Source organism: Gekko japonicus, unplaced genomic scaffold, assembly GCF_001447785.1.
Source record: "Gekko japonicus isolate JY-2015 unplaced genomic scaffold, Gekko_japonicus_V1.1 scaffold933, whole genome shotgun sequence".
NCBI classification, from domain to species: Eukaryota; Metazoa; Chordata; class Lepidosauria; order Squamata; family Gekkonidae; genus Gekko; species Gekko japonicus.
Window position 1 is genome coordinate 564,201 of NW_015165264.1, and position 19,342 is coordinate 583,542.

General features: G+C 42.9%; 1 protein-coding gene across 1 annotated transcript in view; it reads right to left on the bottom strand.

The window, feature by feature from the left end:
- The window catches only part of MYH9 (myosin, heavy chain 9, non-muscle), an 84,663-nt gene that overhangs the window by 54,746 nt on the left and 10,575 nt on the right, over window positions 1-19,342 (bottom strand). The window contains exon 2 of the mRNA XM_015410200.1: window positions 5,964-6,316. Within this exon, the coding sequence (XP_015265686.1) occupies window positions 5,964-6,296 (333 nt within the window). The 5' untranslated portion in view covers window positions 6,297-6,316. The remainder of the gene's footprint in view (window positions 1-5,963; window positions 6,317-19,342) is intronic.

Consider the following 19,342-nt stretch of genomic DNA (forward strand, 5'->3'; position numbering starts at 1 on the left):
ACTGTACCACACCAACCAACAACTCCTGTGCATAACTGTAGCACACCAAGCAGACTTGATTCAGCACTAGTTAGCCCAGCATTAGAAAGCTATTGCCCACTATATTCATGTAGCCCTTAGAAGAAGGGGTGAACTGGCAATGGGGAGAAATAACCCAGGCCAGCAGCAGGGAAGAACTAAGCTCAACTCTGTTATCTACTCATTGCTCCAGTGACTTGGTAGCTAGCCAAAATGTGTGGCAGCCATCCCCAACTCAAGCAAGGTCTCTTCTCTGATGAGGCACAGACTTCCCAGGTACTCAAAAAGCAGGGTGAAGCATTGCCTCAACTCCCAAGTCTCTCACCAGTCGAGCACAAAATCAGACATGAGCCCCACCAGACTAACTTTGCATTTGCTATGCTGAGACACATTTCATCTTGGCAACAATGCCTAAAGTGGTGGTAGCCTCCTCTGGTCACTTGCCCTCTATGCTTGACTGGACCTATGACGAAGCGTTATTCAATGTCTGTGCTAAAATTCACAGATGCAGCTACCAGATGTAAGTGACAATCTGCATTCCACACCACACGCTCATGAGTGCTAAAGGTGTAACAGCACAGATTGTGTGCCTCCGCAATTTTAGAGGGTGCATAGTTTTCTCTTGCCTCTGAATAGTCATAGACCAGTACCCATTAAGACAAAAGGTCTCCCAAATTATCAATAAATAGTTGGCACAAGCAGCCAATCAGGATTCCCCTGAGACCTGTGTCGCTAAATTTGCTATGTAAGTAATACCGCTATTCCCAGGCAAGGATCAAAGCATCAGCAGAAACAGTTACACAATCTTGTCAACTCTTGTGCACACTTACAGGCTACACAAAGTATAATAAAGGACCAGCGTGGTATACAGCCAGAAAGCGGGATTAAAACCAGGTTCGAATCCCCCATCTGCCCTTGGGCCAGTCACACTCAGCCTAAGTGACCGCAATGGGTTCTGAAGATAAAACAGCGAGGAGAATATCTAAGCCCCTTGGACTCCCCACACTGGGAAGAAAAGCAGGGTATAAAATTATAAACAGAATAACGTAATTTTTTAAAAGAACATGGCACTTCAACAAACTTTGGAATCCCATGGATATTGAGCAGCCCAAACCATGACCAAGAAAGCTGTGTGGATCAACTCCCAATTTCAGGACACCTCATAACATTTGGAAGAATTTCCATCTTGAAAGCTGCAACACTCCTGGAAAAGCATGTGAAAAGAACTCCATCGGCTGCAATGAGATTTTGCATCTGTTCAAGCACTTGGAGAACTACAAACTAAGCATTCCCTATAGTAACAGTCCAGAGGATTTCCTCTCAGGGTTGTTTCACCAAAACATCCACCCCATTAATGAGATGCTGAATTTCAGCTGCACACGTACTTACTAAAAAGCAAGTCAGTTAACATGAATTGCTAACTCTGACCTATGGAAATGATGGTGGATAGTGAATGGTAAATGGAAGCAATGAGCCAAGACTCTGAATGAAAACTTGTGGGCACTCAATGAAATTGCCGAGCAGTCAGGTTAGAACAGATAAAAGGAAGTACTTCTTCACCCAAAGAGTGATTAACACACGGAATTCACTGCCACAGGAGGTGGCGGCAGCTACAAGCATGGGCAGCTTCAAGAGGGAATTAGATAAGCATATGGAACAGAGATCCATCAGTGGCTATTAGCCACCAGGTATAGATAGGAACTCTCAGGCTGGGGCAAGTGATGCACTGTATTCTTGGTGCTGGGGGGGGGGGACAGTGGGAGGGCTTCTAGTGTCCTGGCCCCACTGCTGGACCTCCTGATGGCACCTGGTATTTTTGACCACTGTGTGACAGAGTGTTGGACTAGATGGGTCATTGGCCTGATCCAACATTTGGCTTCTCTTATGTTCTCTCTTAATGCAAAGCCACCCCAAGGAGGATCTCTGGAGAGGTGGCACAGACATAATAAATATCCCAAAGAAGATGTTGGTATTAAGGTGGGCTTGCATCAAGGTAAGCCGAGTATTTATTTCTACTACAATACTACACAGAGGGAAAGTACTCATTTTAAAAGATTAAGGTTAATGAGACGGGATACAAAGGAAAGGGTAGAAAGGAAACGTAAAGTTAAACACGACATCAACTTGATAGTGAACAGCTGCCTTAGCAGGGAAGAGAGGTTACTATAATTCTTGTCTAACTGACCTTCAGGAAAAAGGGGGAACAAGATTGTTTCAGAAGCTTCTTGAAGGAAGCAGGTATCAAGGTGGAAATGAGCAGTGGGTACAGGGAGAAGCAGGAGAAAATGCGGTGGAAAGTATGTGAACAACTCAGAGGGCCAGTTACCACTTTATGGTGGCCGGTATCTGCACTATGAATGATGCCCATCTCCAAGTGCATAGAACACAAGCAAGAGAGAGCTCTAACCAGTTCCCACTGCACATCCATCATAGGTCCAATTGTATCTCTGATGTCTTGGGAGATTTTCTTGTCATTCAGTTATTGCACAGGTTTTCCTATAACTCTTGGCCTCTTCCAACCGTCAAGTTTTCTCCCTTCAAGTCTGGTCCCCTGATACCTCATGTTCATGTCTAGATGGCAACTCCACCAGCAGGGGGTTATGCATTTTACTGCAAGTAAAGACCCTAGTATTCTCTCAGGTGCTTCTAGCCATAGGAGAGAGTCTCTTCTCACATGGTGTGTTCCAGGTTGACACTACCAGTGAGGAAGCAGCATATGTAAGTATCATAAAACTGAATCAGTTTCTCAAATCAGAATGGAATTACACTCCTAAACATTTCTATGGACTGACTCTAAAGCCTGCTAAGTGTCATCCAATATCTGTCATCTGGAAGCTTGAGCAAGGAATTGATGGACATCAGGCATTATCCATGGAAATATTTATGTGGGAGTCTTTTGGAAAAAGCCTGCACCCATGTAGGCTTATAGCAAGCAAAACAAGCAATAACTAAGAGTTATATTGCTTCCCCATACCCAGCAATATTAAAATAGGTCCTAATGATGTGAAAAAATGAGAACGGCTCATTTGAGTCAACATTATTAAAGCCAATTAAAGAGAGTATTGCATACAAATCTGCAGATTAGCCCAGAATTACCAGTTTAAATATTTTTAAACATTTTTTCATGCTTACCAGACCAACAAAGCCAAACATTTTGATTTAACAAGTCTACAAAGTGACAAAACTATGCAAAATTGTCTAGTGGAGTCCTATACAAAAAATACAGACTCTGGAAAAAACAGCTTCTCAAAATGGAAAGGATATATTAAGAGCCTTAATTGTGCCATGACTCATGACCTGTGAAATTCAACATGTGTGAAAGATTAGACAAAGCTTAGTACAAGTCACAGGCAGCCAATGACTGCATATACAGTAAAGACACATGTGATTTTCTGACAAGGCAGGATACATTGGTTTCCATCCATACTTCTGTGCATGCAAATACAGTGCATGAAGCAACCTACACTGGTCACGTCTTACAGGGATCAACAGAAGGACTGACCAATGAGAGAAGACGCTGGCAGCAGAAAAAAAACCTCTTGAAGGTATTTACTGAATGGCATTGTTGAAATTCTTGAGCCTACTGAAAAATACTTGTATATACTATGTCAAGCTCAGCTGCAGAGAACACAGATCATTAACTGGCAGCCATGACATCTGCTTTCATCCAATCAGTGTACTGAATATACAACTCTAACTGGTATCTAGCTCATTTCCCTTCCCCTGGAACATTGGCCATTTCTGAACCACTTGTCTGTTGTTAAACTGATTGCTGATTAATGACCTACAATAATCTAGCAAGATTGCCACAGCCCTCCTCTTATTCTTTGGGCAGGGAAAAATCTGCCTACGAATGGAAAATGAGCAGTTTGTCAAAGTTAGATCTGTGCACACTCCAGAGCTTAAAGCGGGCAATAACTTTTCTATACCAGTGTCTGAAGAAAGTGACAATTAAGAAATGGCTGACCCAAGTTTCCAAAGGGGCAAGTATAAGCATGTGTATAAGAGAAGACTGCAAACACCGTCAACAGTTCTTGGACTACTTCTAGCATCAGCTCATTTTAAGAAGCAGATACAACAAACCCCTCCACTGTGACTGGTTTATTCATTTCCTTTATACCTGGTAATCTGCTTATATCACCTGGATGCATAAACACATGTGCAAGTATGAGGTCCAGAACATGGATGTAGGAGAGGCTCCTAAGCCCCAGACATCAGCCAATGCAACCCTATTCCATGTACTAGTCTACACATATGTACTGGTCTACAAAGTCTACACATATTGGTGGCTGCAGGGAAGAAGCCAGTATTGCACCCAGAATGGTTTCTCTACCAGTCTTCCTAGGCAGCTCAGGAGGAAGTTAATTACCAAAGTTTCTTCTAGCGTTGTAGCCCAGTTAACATGCAAAATGCATATATCATGAAGATTTCCCAGTGCAGAAAAAGTGGCATAAAGTTTTGCCATAATAATTTCATGTGAAATTAAAGTAATAGCCTCCCAAACCATGACAGAGTTGTGCAAACACAGGGGCAGAGTGTAAGCCACACCATCATCAAGGCCCACATGGAACTTTAATTTATTGTAACCCTTGCTGACATTGAGAAAAAGAAATCCTCTGGCAATGCACTTTAGAAGACTATGCACAAAAAAATGTGCTTCAGACCAACTTGGGGGATTCGTGTTATCCAGACAGACATACCATTTAATATGGTGACAGTAGCTGCTCCGCATCAGCAGAGACCCAGAGAAACCACAGCTTTTCTGGGATTACAGATCCCCAAGAAAATTTAGGAGATTTCTGTTCTCTAGGATGAAAAGTCAGGGAACCCCAGGTGAGATGGGCAACTTGAAACTGGGCTGGGAGCTACATTGCCACCACCCACAAAATGAGACAATATGTGTCCCACATCTCTCCCTTATTTCTTTTTTATTTTTTGGTGTGTATTTTGTGTGTGTATGTGTATATTTGTGTATGTCTGGAAGTGATGGTTGGCTTCTGGGGACCCCTAGTGGGGCTTGGACGTTTCAGCGAGGTGGCTTACTACTGCCTGCCTCTCGGCCCTGGTATTCCTTGGAGGTCTCCCAACTACTTGCCAAGGTCAGCCCGGCTTAGCTTCTGAGATCAGTCTTGCCTGGGCTATCCAGGTCAAAGCACCTTCCCCTTATTTCATGCCACCTTCTTCCAATTTTATTTACAACTCACCCTCCTACCAAATACACAAGACAGTATATAAACTAAAACTAAAACAAAAACAGAACTACAACAGACCCCCACAGTAGCATAAAAATCATTTGAGGTGACGATCCTTTCTCCATAGAGTCATTGAAGTTTAAATTTTGGCTTAAATGATTCCATTGAGGCAGGCTCTGCATCTCCTTCCATTCAGAAGAAAAGGATGGTGAACCAATGGCTCATGCATCAGAAAATACATAAGATTTAACACTTTCTATACAACCATCAGCTTGAACAAGCAGTGCAATGTCCTTGTTTCTATGGCAACAAGTTCATGAGAGTTATGCTGCCACTTTCTTTGGTGGGGAGTGACCAGAAAAGAGTAAAATCCAAACCACCTGCTCAGGATGTGTTTTACAGCAGCACATTTTGGAAGCTAGAACTCAAAAAGAGTGGCTGGCTACAAGAGAAGGCATGGATACAAGAGACAAGTCAGATGTTTACATCAAAAGAACACTGCATTTGGGGCTCTTACAACATGTTTATGGTACCTAATGCCTCTTCCAAAAAGTATGTCAAAATAAAACACATAAGAAACATGCAATCACTGCAGTCCAATAAGCTGCTAGATACCTTTAAAAGACTTCACTAAAGAGAAAACATAGTGGTAGTAATCAATGGGTAAATAAATACTGTAATACAAGATACATCCTAGAGTACTACCCAGCATCTAAATGGACCCTAAATCAAGCAGAGAAATTTATTACTTACATATATGAGCCCCGAGTAGTATCGCTCCTTCAGATTGTGTAGCACGGAGGCCTCATTCAAGCAGGTCAGTTCTGCCATGTCTTCCACTTTAGAGAACTTGGGTGGGTTCATCTTTTGGATATCATCTTTGTTTACTCTCACTTTCTTTCCATTCTCAGCAAGCTCAACAATTGCTTCATCTCCTACTTCTTCCTTCAAGCTAGCTGGCTCAAACCCATTTTTCTCTGATGGAACCCACACCAGCTTCTTGGCTGCCCAGTCAGCCTGAGCCAATGGATTGTTGATAAGATTTTTGTCCACATAGAGGTATTTGTCAACATCTCTCTGAGCCATGGTGGTTTATAACCAAGGACCTGTTAAAAGAAAAAAAAAACCCTGTTATTATCATTGGCACCACTGACAATGACATTACAGCCATCCAGAATTTACACAAGTTCAATCACTGACATCTTCAGAAATCTACAATTTAATATTACATTAGCAGTCAGAGTCCACTGAAAGCATTCCCCACTCAGGACATTAGAGAAAACAATAGAAGCAAGAATAGTTTAGATGAGTAAGCTACATGAAGAATTAACCCCTGAAGTTCTTGGGATGTAGAAAATGGAGTTCGAAGAGACCAAAAGCCTGTCTTAGAACAATGTCCCTACCCAGCACCATGCACTATGGCCTCCCACAAATCAGCCTCTGTGAGCTACAGGCATTACTTTAAAAGCTATCCTGCAAGCATGTGAAATGCTCCCGACAACAAGCAATGAGTTTAAGAGAAACACTCAGGATCGCCACCCAAACTCTAACCTCACCTTACACAGTATATTCTGTAGAGCACACATTCAAGAAGGCTACTGTTATTTACCAGTATCGTGCAACCAATTCTCATGATGGCCCTACTGTGCAGATTTTAAAAAATCCACACAACAGCTAGGAAAGATGGTTCTGCAAATCAAGGAAACCTCCAGGTTTTGGGGGGGGACTCCAAAACTAAACAAAAAATTAAGTAGGGGGCTAAAAAACCCAAAGAATATCACCCAAACACAAAATGATTAGGTGACATTTTGTTCTGCTATAGTATATATTGTCACCTTGCTTATTTAATATATATGCAGAGTACATCATGCGAAATGCTGGCCTGGATGAATCACAAGCGGGAATTAAGATTGCTGGGGAAAAGATCAACAACCTCAGATATGCAGACGATACCACTCTAATGGCAGAAAGTGAAGAGGACCTTAAGAGCCTCTTGCTCAGGGTAAAAGAGGAGAGTGCAAAAGTGGGCTTGAAGCTCAACATCAAAAAAACTAAGATCATGGCATCCGGCCCCATCACTCCTTGGCAAATAGAAGGGGAAGTCGTGGAAGTAGTGACAGACTTCACGTTCCTGGGATCCCAGATCACTGCAGACTGTGACAGCAGCCATGAAATTAAAAGACGCCTGCTCCTTGGGAGGAAAGCGATGGCGAACCTAAACAGCATGATAAAAAGTAGAGACATCACCCTGCCAACAAAAGTCCGCATGGTCAAAGCAATGGTATTCCCAGTAGTCATATATGGCTGCGAGAGTTGGACTATAAGGAAGGCAGAGTGCCGAAGAATAGATTCTTTTGAACTATGGTGCTGGAGAAGACTCTTGAGAGTCCCTTGGACTGCAAGAAGATCAAATCAGTCAATCCTAAAAGAAATCAACCCTGACTGTTCCCTGGAAGGCCAGATAATGAAACTGAAGCTCAAATACGTTGGCCACCAAATGAGAAGGGAGCACTCCCTGGAGAAGACCCTGATGCTGGGAAAGATTGAAGGTCAAAGAAGACGGGGACGGCAAAGGATGAGATGGTTAGACAGTGACATAGATGCAACGAACATGAAATTGAGCAAACTTCAGAGGACGGCGGAAGACAGGAGGGCCTGGCGGGAGCTGGTCCACAGGGTCGCGAGGAGTCGGACTCGACTGTGCAACTGAACAACAACAAAAAGTAATCCAAAATGGCAAGGTAAGGGGACGGAATCAAGGAGAGCATTTGAGGGCTACAAGAGGAGAGGAAAACTGAAGTGGAAGCCAGCAGGAGCAAGGAGACAGTGAGTGGGGTTCCCCTCTGCAAAGAGTCCTTGCAGGTCCCCCACTTGTTCTCTCTATTCTAGAACAAGTTATAATATAGCAGCGTAAAAAGTTTCACTTACTAGTCTACCACTATTTGTACCCATAGGCCACAAGCCTCAGTAGAACTTCTTCCTCATTGGGAAATGTGCTCCATGTTTTCTTTCTTCATTATACCCACAAGTCCATAACTTACGAGAAGGCAACCCCAGCTCTCTGTGATATCTCTTAAGAGTCAACAAGGTGCTCGGGATGGCAAGAAACTCATGACAGGAAGAAGAGTAAATGACTGTTTGGCAATCATTGTGTTTCCCCGAGGATGAAAATATGGGCAGGGAGAGAATGCTTCACAAGTCCCCAGTACAAAGCAGCAGTGCCGCTGCATGAACCAACACCCAACTTTTGCAAAGTGCATTAGTGTTGCACCAAGCATCAAATAATTGTGAGCTCCTGCCACTGGACAGACAGAACTAGCTCCAACAGCGTTATACTACTTAAAATAAAACTGAAGCCATTAAAGAATCAAGGCAAGGATTTGGAACTTCCAGCCAAGCCAAGTATTTCCACTGGCACAGTGTTAAGGGTAGGATAAGCTACAGATCTCCGGCCTAACAGAGAACCAGTGATTTTGATGGCTGAAGTTTGGCACGCCCTAGTGAAGGGAGGGGAGGAGTACAGGAAACAAACTTCTGTTCATTGTATTCAAAAGATTGTGAAGACTGGCAAGACAACAGCTGCAGCAGAAGTCTCCTCTACACAGCTTCCTGCAAATGCAATTTCCAAGAATTTAGCTGCTTGCCTTTTTTGGCCATAATAGAGCAGGACACACCAGAGAATGAGAGCATCCAGCCGAATTAGGTTTTTCAGGAAATGACGAAACTGAAAGTAACCAGACTAAAGGAGCCTAAAATATTTGTACTCCCTTAGGCCCTTTCTGCTTAGAAGACATGCACTTATATAATTACTCATGCCCTTCAGAGAGAAAAGGGAGTGATTCGGAAAGCCTCTAAGAAGTACAGCATTCTGGGAAATCCTCCTCCTTTGCCCCTTCCACAGCATTACCTACCTGTAACAGCAAGGAATCCCTGACCTACATAAAGGTGTGTCAGCCACATGCCAGCCTAGGTTCTGCCAGGCCAGTCTTACAGGTATGACCTTGCACATCACACTTCTGGAGAGGAAACTGGAAAAAGTCTTTTCCAGCAAGGGTGTATCCATGCCAGCAATCTTGTCATACTTGACTTCACTTTGCTCCTTCACTGTCCCATTACTATTTATGTTTCCCGTGTCCGTTGCACACTTGCTCAAATTCAAATACCTTTAATGGCATATGTGGGTAAATTAGAATTAGATACAAACAGGGTCTAAGATAAATAAAATCAGATAAAAAGTACAACCTAAAAGGATAATTAGAGTCACTTGCTCTTTCACAAAGCTTAAATTCTGGCTTCCGTGCAACAGACTTTGTTCAGCTTTGACTACAGCAGTGGTTTACAAACTCCATAGCAAAGAACCCTGAAGCTACCTGCAGATTCATATACATTCCCATCAGATGCTGCAGGCCCACAAGCAGGACGAAAGGAAAACACAACTTGGGAAGCTGGATTCATTTCAACTATGATTCGTAAACTGTGTTGCAGAAGTTCTGTAGTCCCCAAAGCACTCTCAAACATGTTCCCCCACCCCCGATGCATGCACACATGAATTGCTCACCATCCATTTCTAATATTATGCAATTACAGGGGACTGAAAACTATGTATGTGATGAGGATACAGTGATAAGGCTCCAAAAATGTGGGCCAGCATTTTGCATGAGCAGAGCAAGCGTCTTAGAATACAATCCAGGATCCTATTCCTGGAACAGGGCTTCCATGACAGATTTTCCTTGATGGCTGAAAGTCTGTAGACAGGCATACTAAAAGAAAAAAAGGTGTCCAAGTGTAACCTGAGCATCAAAATATATCTGTTAATTGAGTGCAAGCTTCCCTCCGGGTTGTGGCTCAGTGGAGGTGCCACAGCTCATTGGTAGGGCACCTGCTTTACATGCAGAAGGTCTCAGGTTCAATCCCAGACATCTCCAATTAAGCGGATCAGGTAAGAGGGGATGTGAAAGACCTCTGCAGAGACCTTGGAGAGGGACTGCCAGTGAGAACAGACAATACTGGTCTTGACAGACCAATGATCTAACTTAGTACAGGGCAGCTCCATGGTCTTGTTCATAGTTACAATCAATGTTCCCTCTAAGCTGTGGAGTCTTGTGAGCAAAAATTCTTCTTTGTGAGCTACTGTCATTAAAGTTGTGAGCGAGCAATTTGGTTACTGCATAGATTAGTTTGTTCTAGAGCCCTCCTTCCTGAGCTAAGACAAAAATGTGTGAGCCAGAAGCTAAAAAACTGTGAGCTAGCTCACACTAACTCAGCTTAGAAGGAACACTTGTTACAATTCACTCAATATTGGCAAAAAGACTGAAGCACCAATGGTTTGACACTGGAAAGTACACCCTATTACAAGCTGTTTGAAACTGACCTACAGCTGAGATTCAGAGAGGGAAAACAAGGTATACCAGTAACAAATTTTTCAGTACGTGGTTAAGGAGAAAACAGCTCCTTGGCTGGAACTATTTAAGAATTAACAATACAATTTATATACTGATTCATAATACTTATTCTAGCTTTGCTAAAGGGCTTAGTTCTTCCTTACTTTCATTAGGTAACTTAATACGTGTTTTTGTAAGCTTTAATGCACAAGTATTAACATACAGCTGTTAACTGCAATATGTTTTATATATTGGTGTGGTGTTACACTGCCCTGATCTGGATGGCTGAGTCTAGCCTGATCTCATCAGATCTCAGAAGCTAAGCAGGGTCAGCCCTGGTTAGTATTTGGATGGGAGACCTCCAAGGAAGTCCAGGATTGCTATGAAGAGGCAGGCAAAGGCATACCACCTCTGAACGTCTCTTGCCTTGAAATTCCTACGAGGTCACCATAAGTCAGGTGCGACTTGATGGCACTTTCCACCACCAAAGTTACACTAACAGAAGTTTTTAATTACTGTTCAGACTAGTTCTGATTAAGTTTGGCCTCCTTAGTGAAGCAGAATGTTTTGCCTGCTATAACCCAAAGTGTATGCACTTCAACAGGAACTGGCAACAGACCACACAAAAAGTGATGGAAGCTACCGCATCCTCATACAGTGGCACACACAGTCATGCGTCTTAAACTGATCCTGTTCTTCTTCATGCTGTCAACAGTAAAGCCTAATCCACTGAAGGTGCCTGAAGAAGTGCTAGCAAAGTTCGTTCTATAGCACCAGAAAAAAGCAAGTCGTTCACCACCTGGAAAAAAACAGAATTGCACTTTTTCTAAATCCATGGCTGTAACACTGTTTAGGATTGCACTGCAAAGCTATTTTGTATCCTTAACATGATCCGTGTATTATTGTCATCTGTGCTACAGCTGAAGTCTGGCACCAAGTTTGGTCAGTTCTTGAACGTCTACCATATGAATTCAGGAAATGCTTGTTTTCTAAACATTTCTGCTGATCAGTACCTTAAGATGAGGTTTAATTAAAAGCAGTGATTCTTAACAAGATATCAGAGACTGAACAGAGTACCTCTGGATTCTACATGCAAAACGTCATTCTGCAAGCAGCACATTCTACACTCAGTAACCCAACTTATTTTGACACTTCCTACCCTACAGGAAGATGCTGCAAGTGAGCAGAAGAGGACTTAAAACAAGACAACCCTGCTGCGAAGGCAAGTTTGCTTCCACTGTGCTGAATCCAGCTTCTTCCTGGAGCTGACCTGGTAATTACAGCATCAGCCTATGCAGTCATGCTTGAAAACAGTAAGAGTGTTGGGCAGGTGGCCACCCTTTGATGTGGGAGAAGGAAACACACACACACAAAGAGCGCAACGAGGTTTTCTGGAGCACTTGCTATAACAGCAGTTTGAGAGAAAGTCTTCCCTGGCACATGCTCACACTGGCTCTCACAGCTCCATTTACAGCTGAGTTATCTCCATCTGTAGCTCCTGTCATTATACCATCCACATTTTTTCATTTTAGTTACCACTGAGACCCAGAAAGCAGCTTTAAAGAAGAGAGCACACAGTTCCATTCCCTTCTCACTGAGCAGTGCTACATTCTCCATATTTCCTTGTTGCTTTAAGTAGTGTAACAAACCCATAGCCGTCCCAGGAACACACTGGGATGCAGAAACAGGAGCAGTTAAATCTCAGCCAGGCTGTGCATGCAGACATTAGAGAATAAATAAATGCTGCCTCTGCAGCTTAGATTTGGGGTACATACATTATGTAGGGAAATCTGTCACTACATTTTTAAAGAGCCATAATCATCACTCTGAACTGGCCTAGCTTTTAGGAAGGTTAAACTATTGAAGAGTCATGGTCAACCTTTTAAAAGTCTTGTTCCTAATACTATTTTTTTGTCATTAGACTACAAGGAAACATTAAGGTTTTACCAGTTCCATGGTAGAGATGCAAGGCAGATCTTAGCCACTGCACCTTACTACATATGTACCAACATGCTTTCAGATCTATCTGCACACCACCATTTGGTGCAAGTGAGCCACAAACATGTTAACTTATATAACAGCTGATTTCCCCAGGAGCAGGCACTTGGCACAAAGTTGAAGGACAAAGGAAGTAAAGTTCACCCACAACCACAAATACTCCAAGCTGCTTCTAGGTTCCTTTCCCCAACTTAGGGTACATACGCAGTGTATGCCACTGGCCCTCCTCCAATCTCCATTTGTTGCCAGACCAGAACTGTGACCATCTCTCCCAACAAACTCTACATCACATGGAACACCACAGCTTGAGAATTAAATATCATTAAAACCTTTGATATGGATACTGATCATAAGGATGTGCAGAGCTGAGCCATAAAGCTTTCTATTTTTTACCTGTGAACTAGACTGGATTCAAGGGGTTGAGGACAATGAAGAGCTTACCTTGTAGTAGGCCATTTGACCAGAAGGCAAAGAACAGAAATGCTTTTTCATGTTTAAGATAAACCAAGCTGGTTCCATTCAAGCTGAATAAGAGATATATACCCAGCTCCATCTGCCTATCCACTCTGTTTCCATTAATACCTAGTAGGCACACTGGATTATGTCATAAAATGTATCTCTAATTCATCTGCAGAAGTTCCTCCCCTAACGTACGGCAGAAGACTGGAGTAGAAGTCAATCTATAGCTCACTTGCATGATGATGACCTATTGCTTTTTTTCTCCAAACTGTTTCTTCTCACTGGCACAAAACTGATTTCAGCAATTACTCATGTTCTCCTTTTTCCCCCTCGGAATAAGCACTATCAAGCCATTCCCCTGCACATTTTATTCAACACCTAAAATTCAGGTCCTTCGGGTGCCCAGCTCACTCTCTAAAATGACACCAGATCCTAGACAGCCCATCACTCCATGTCCTACCACCCCCACTATGCCTCCAAGTAGCAAGAGATGGGCTAGGGAATCCAGTCGGACCCAGGCAAGCTGTGAAGGAAAGGGGCAATGAACTATTTCAAATTTATCTAAGCAACCTGTGCTAATGATGTTAAATAGAATGAAACCTGAGAAATATTCCCTGCACTGAGCAGCTGGGAGCTTGAAAACCAGATGCTGCATATGGCAGAGCCCAAATGTACTCCTGTTCTCTGAATACTGGACAGCCAAGGAAGAACAGTTGCCTGAAGACCAACCTATATTTCACAGTAGCAGGCTTCACCACAGAATCCCTACACAGCAGAAGACCAAGTAAACTCATGATGAGCTACACCAACCTTCCCCTGACAACCATTTTTCTCCTGGTGGGTTTTTGAGACCAAAAGTAACCCCTCCTGTTGGCAAAAGAATCTAGTGCATTTTTATCCCACCCTTCCTCAAAGGGGCTTAAGGCAACAGACATGGCCCTTCCTCCATTCAACATACCCTTTCTGCCCTTTAAAGCTGCTGTACCACCACATACCCAGGTTTTTAGGAACTGCTCATGCCTTGGCTATGAACCAGGGAGGTGGCCAGGGACTTCCCACTCACTATCTACACACTGTTGCATTATGGAGTGCACACTGCAGAACCCACAAGGATGGAATAGGAGAATATTCTGGAAAGCTATTTACTGAATCTGGACAGAAGTGACACACTGCAGTAGATGGCATGCTGTCTCTTGGAAAATCTAGAAATCCCATTTACTAAAGGTTCTGCACAGCCGCTAACTTTTTTTGGGGGGGGGGTTGGGGGGAGGAACGTCATTGCTTTCCTCCATACCTTTGGCATCAAGTCATGTCCTCTCTGACTATTAAGAATGGAAGGTAAAAGAAGCAAAGTGCATGTAGGTTGTAGGATTATCTGGAAAACAGTACTTTCTGCCTGCAATCCTTTTTCTCCAGTACTATTTATATTATCCCCTTAGCCTACTGTTTACTTTATTAGTGCACATCAAATTGTTTTTGTGACTTGTGATTGCTCAACAAGGTCAGCATACTAAACATAAGACTGCTTCAAAAAGGAATTTTGTTGGAAAGTGACTAGAATATGGTACTTATGCGTACTTTGCTAAAAGAACAATGAATATTAAAGCCCACATGGTTTTCCTTGTTAGAGCTTCATATGTTATTGCTAATAGGTAACTGCACAAAATGTCCTATGGTCAAATTGTTGGAGAATGAAAAGACAATAAACATTTCAGTTGTAGTTCTACAAAACCTTCTTCAAGGAAAGACACCAGGATTTAATTTTTCACTATTTTGGAGTGCTTCAGGAATCCAAAGACTGAAGCTTCCTTGAATGCTACTAGCCCCCCCCCCCCCCAGCAGTCTGTTCCTTGGATTAGGTGAAGCCTCACCACAGAGGAGCTCTGCCGGAGTTTATAATGCTGCTTTTAGAAGAAGTGATTTGCTGGAGCCAGCCTTAGTTCTGCTGACAGGACTTTTTCCCAGGCTGCCTGAGCATGGCTTGTTCAAACTAACAACAGAAAAATAGCCATAAGATGTAATTACACAGCAGATGCTGCCTAACTGGTAGGAGCAGTGTGTCAGTTGAGCAAGGGGTGAGGTGGTTAAAACACACTTATAGGACCATAAAGTGAAAGCTATAAAGCCCGATTCATTGGGCCACCTCCAATTCCGCAAAGAAACTGGGCCTCTCGTCCTACACACCCAGACACTTGCTCTCTAAACACGAAGCATGAGAACTGCTTATAGACTGTTTCTATAGCTGATGCAGCTCTTTGAGAGATTCTGTTGACAATGGCAAAAGCACAGATGTGAAACATGGCTGTTTGACACCCAGGTCTATTCCTGTGGCCTTGTTGACATAGATCTTTTGGGTTCTACAGCATTTCTGTGATGGCAGGGGCTGAAACAGAATGACTAAAACTGGCTACTGGGGGAAGTACTACACTAGCTCTCCATGTACCAGTGCATTTTATCAAACAGAACATTTGAAGATGACACATTTGCAAAAAAGCACTAAGCTGAGGCGGTGATTAACTGAGGTGACACGTTCAGCAGTATACCAACGGACTTTGGAATTCTGAAAAGGGAGGCCCGCCCGCCCTCAGTTTGCCAAAAGGACAGCACTACTGATATTGAACACAAGAGAGTTCAAAGCAATTGGAGAGTACAAATAAACAGAGTCCAAAACTTCTATCTGACAAAAGGAAATTTGATTCTCAAAAGCTTATACCCCAACAATCTTGTTGGTCTCTAAAGTGCTACTGGATTCGAATCTAGCGGTTCTACTGCAGAGCGACATAGCTACCCTCTGAGACATGGCTACCCTAGCTCAGGAATATTCAAGTTCCTCCTTCAAATGTAGGCATGAACTTTCTACCTCAAGTCAGCCTTTTTTTCCCAAATAAAGGTTTCCCCCTCCTCAGACAATGTACTTAAACAGCATGTTTAAAATAATTTAGACACTTCTGCTACTGAGAAAACACATATTCCATTTCATTCTATAACGTAACTGTCTAGACTGTCTGGCGAACTGAAAAATACAATCGTTCCAGTTCCACTTATCCTATTCTGTATTTCACACACTCCAAGTCAATGGGAAAATGCGATGAACAGGACTGAGTTATGGGCTTCTTGAGAAGTATTATCCATGCTGACAAGCCATTACTATCTGGAAGGACATTGGAGTGGGTGGGGAAATAGGCTTTACTCTCCAAAAGGATTTGCCATTGACCAGCCACCACGTAATATGTAATAAATATAATGCACTTTTCTGACAAAGAAATAAAGATCCCTCTGCAAATAAGGTTTATGTTCTTGCCTGGGATGTGGAATATACTACTAAGTTTGCTAGCTTCCGATGCGAGTGACAGTTGAATGTTGCACTTGAAAAAGTGTTGCCTCTTCAAGATCTGTTATCACCCCCTTTTCAGGAGTTATGGTTTGGAGACACACATTACTTCTATGTACCATCTGCTGATGCAACTTACTGCTGCTATTCCATTGCAACAGAGACCCCATCACAAAAGTCTAGTTTGCAGGGAAGGCAAGAGAAAAGAAAAGCAGCTGGCTATCCCTGTCATAACATGTCAATTGCAGAGTTAGGCCCAGGACACATTGCCAATTGCAGAGTCAGGCACAGGACACATCGCACTCAAGAGTGAAGCTGATATTAATTAGCTCCACTTAGAGTACAGGAACTGGTGCATGGAAATAGCATCGTGCTTGGGAGGTAACTCTGTGTGTGTCAGACTCCATCGTTAGCACACTTAAGCTCAACTGGCAGCATCCCAGCATTTAACTTGGAATAAGATATTCCAAACTTTAAATCTAATAAAGCATGCTCAGCAACTGTTGTTTCCTATTACCATGTGCACAGTACATGCCTTCTCAGCAGAGGCAAGAGACAGTATGCCCACAAGGAAAACATTCCAGAGGGAGAACACATTCTTCATGACCACTCAATAGAATAATCTCACTTTAAGACGACAGCAGCGGCTTAGGAGACTCCAACCCATCCCTGCTGCTCAAAGGGTTTGGTTTAGAGTTCACCATGTCTCCCCAGGCAACAGGATCTTCAAGACAGGCACAGGACATTGCTCAAGACTTAAGCAAGAGAGAGCTCAGCATAAAACACAGCCAACAATACCTCCAAAGCATGCTACAAATCAGATCACATATCTATACTAGCCCTTCTTGGGCCATAGTTGACTTCAAGGATTCACTTTTACTTACAGTTGAAGAGGGGAAAGGTTCAGTATTCCTTCTGCTTTGGTATCCCACCCCTATCTGTTGAAGAGCATCTAATTCATTTCTCCCAAACAGCTGTGGTCATGCCCTAGACTTCTGGATCCTTCACAGGCAATAACTTTTCCACTAAATTCTTCCTCTCTAAAGCATTCTACTGCTCCTCCCAAAGCAGAAGCTTTTATATGGTTATTCGACTTAGGATCTCCAAATGCAGGTTGCCAGTAGTCAGAAGTCAAGCAGAAAAGTGGGGCACGTGACTCCTCGTAGTGAAGCAGTTTGGAAAAGGGCGCACTGAACCATTCCCTCCTATTACTCCCCCCCCCCCCGCACCCACCAGTTTCCCACATACAGAGTTCATTTCTGATCTTGAAGCTCAGGGGGAAGAAACAGCTGAAGGTTTCCATAACCATTCCATTACTTATCTACTGTAAACCACTCATATTGTTATCCTCCACTGCTCAATAATGACCTCTATTTGAAGATACAAGAGTGCTGTCTTCATGTACAGTTCCACCGTCACACTTGGCAAAATCTGCGATTTTTATTAGAGTTACCCTTCCAATATCCTGGCCAACATATAGTTATCACAGATAGGACTTCCTGCTAAAAGTTATTTGACAGACCATTAAAAAAAAAAAGACACAGAAAACTGAAATATAGATCTTGTATTAATCCTGACCACAGTGGAAATAAATTGGTCATCATTGCAGGATTCCTCCATTGCCTTTTGATGCTGTGCAGAGACTTCTCCCCATTTCCTGCTCCACAATTTGTTTTACAAGGTCTGGCAAGCTTGACTTTAAGCAGCAACTAGTTTTATAGCACAAAGCAAGATAATTTCTTGGGAACTAACAACATCACTAATCGAGTCTAGTAATAGTAATGTAATAGCAACTACGAACATTTTCAGCAAATTGTCACCCAGCATCTTAAATAGGAAACTATTGTGTAAAGCACCTCTAGATCAGGAAGCCCTCCAAAAATTCCAGTCCAAGGGTGCCTTTGTGTAAAGTTTTACTAGCACTCTGCAACTCAGATGTCTACCCATGCACTTCCCACATTCCACCCTACACAGGAAGTGTAACAAGATGTGGCTTGGAGCTCGGAGTAAACGTGGAACACCCCACCACCAGCCGTCCTGTGGAGGTTCTACACACACACAGCCACACCTATAGACAGTAAGCAGAAGCGCCACGTGTGGTTCTTAAGAAAGCAAGCTTTCAGTGAGCCTCCAAGCTGTGCTCCCCTCCCCTCCCCACTGGCTAAAAGCTGCCCCTCATACAGAACAGCACAGCAGCAGGAAAGGCATACCAGTTTCACAAATGTCTTTGCCATTTCCCTTCAAATATGTAACCTCTTTTTTTTGCAAGCACCTATTACTCAAAAAGAGATTAGGAAAACCATTATCTTAAAAACTGTGAGGAAAGTTTACACAGGCCAAAGAGCCATGGAAGCTCTTGAGACTGCAACGTTATAGTGCTTTTGTAACTCAAGAGAGAATAAACAGACAAGTCCCATGTAGCTTTAGGACTGGAGCACAAAAGCCCTCTCCTCTTCTACTGCGGCGGTCCCAGGGAAGCTAAAATACATTCTTATTTGTGCACATAAATCCTTAAATTCTCAGCCTTACAGCATCAAATTATGCCACACACACATAGGAATAAGTCCCACAATGCAGTCCAGCAATTATAACTTTAGAAGTGACCTTAAACTGAAGTAAACTAGAATGATCATGACCATGGCTCACTTACCAAGCTACTTGGGTTGGCTGCTTTTCTGGACTGAACAGAAAGTATGATAGGAACCCACCCACCCCCCAGTCTTATTAGAGGTTAAACTATGATGTGTTCACCACTAATGAGGGTTACAGAGCAAGAGTATCTCAGGGCCAAACTAACTGTAAATGGCAGTAATTTTGTGTTTAAATGTGTAATTGCTCCATTATGTATAAAGGAGGCAGGGGTAAAAGGACACATGGGTTGAGAAAGCTGAACACACACACCCAAAGCTGCCTATCCACATCCCTCTCAACAGCTTATCTCTGAGTCAAAATAACCTCTAGTA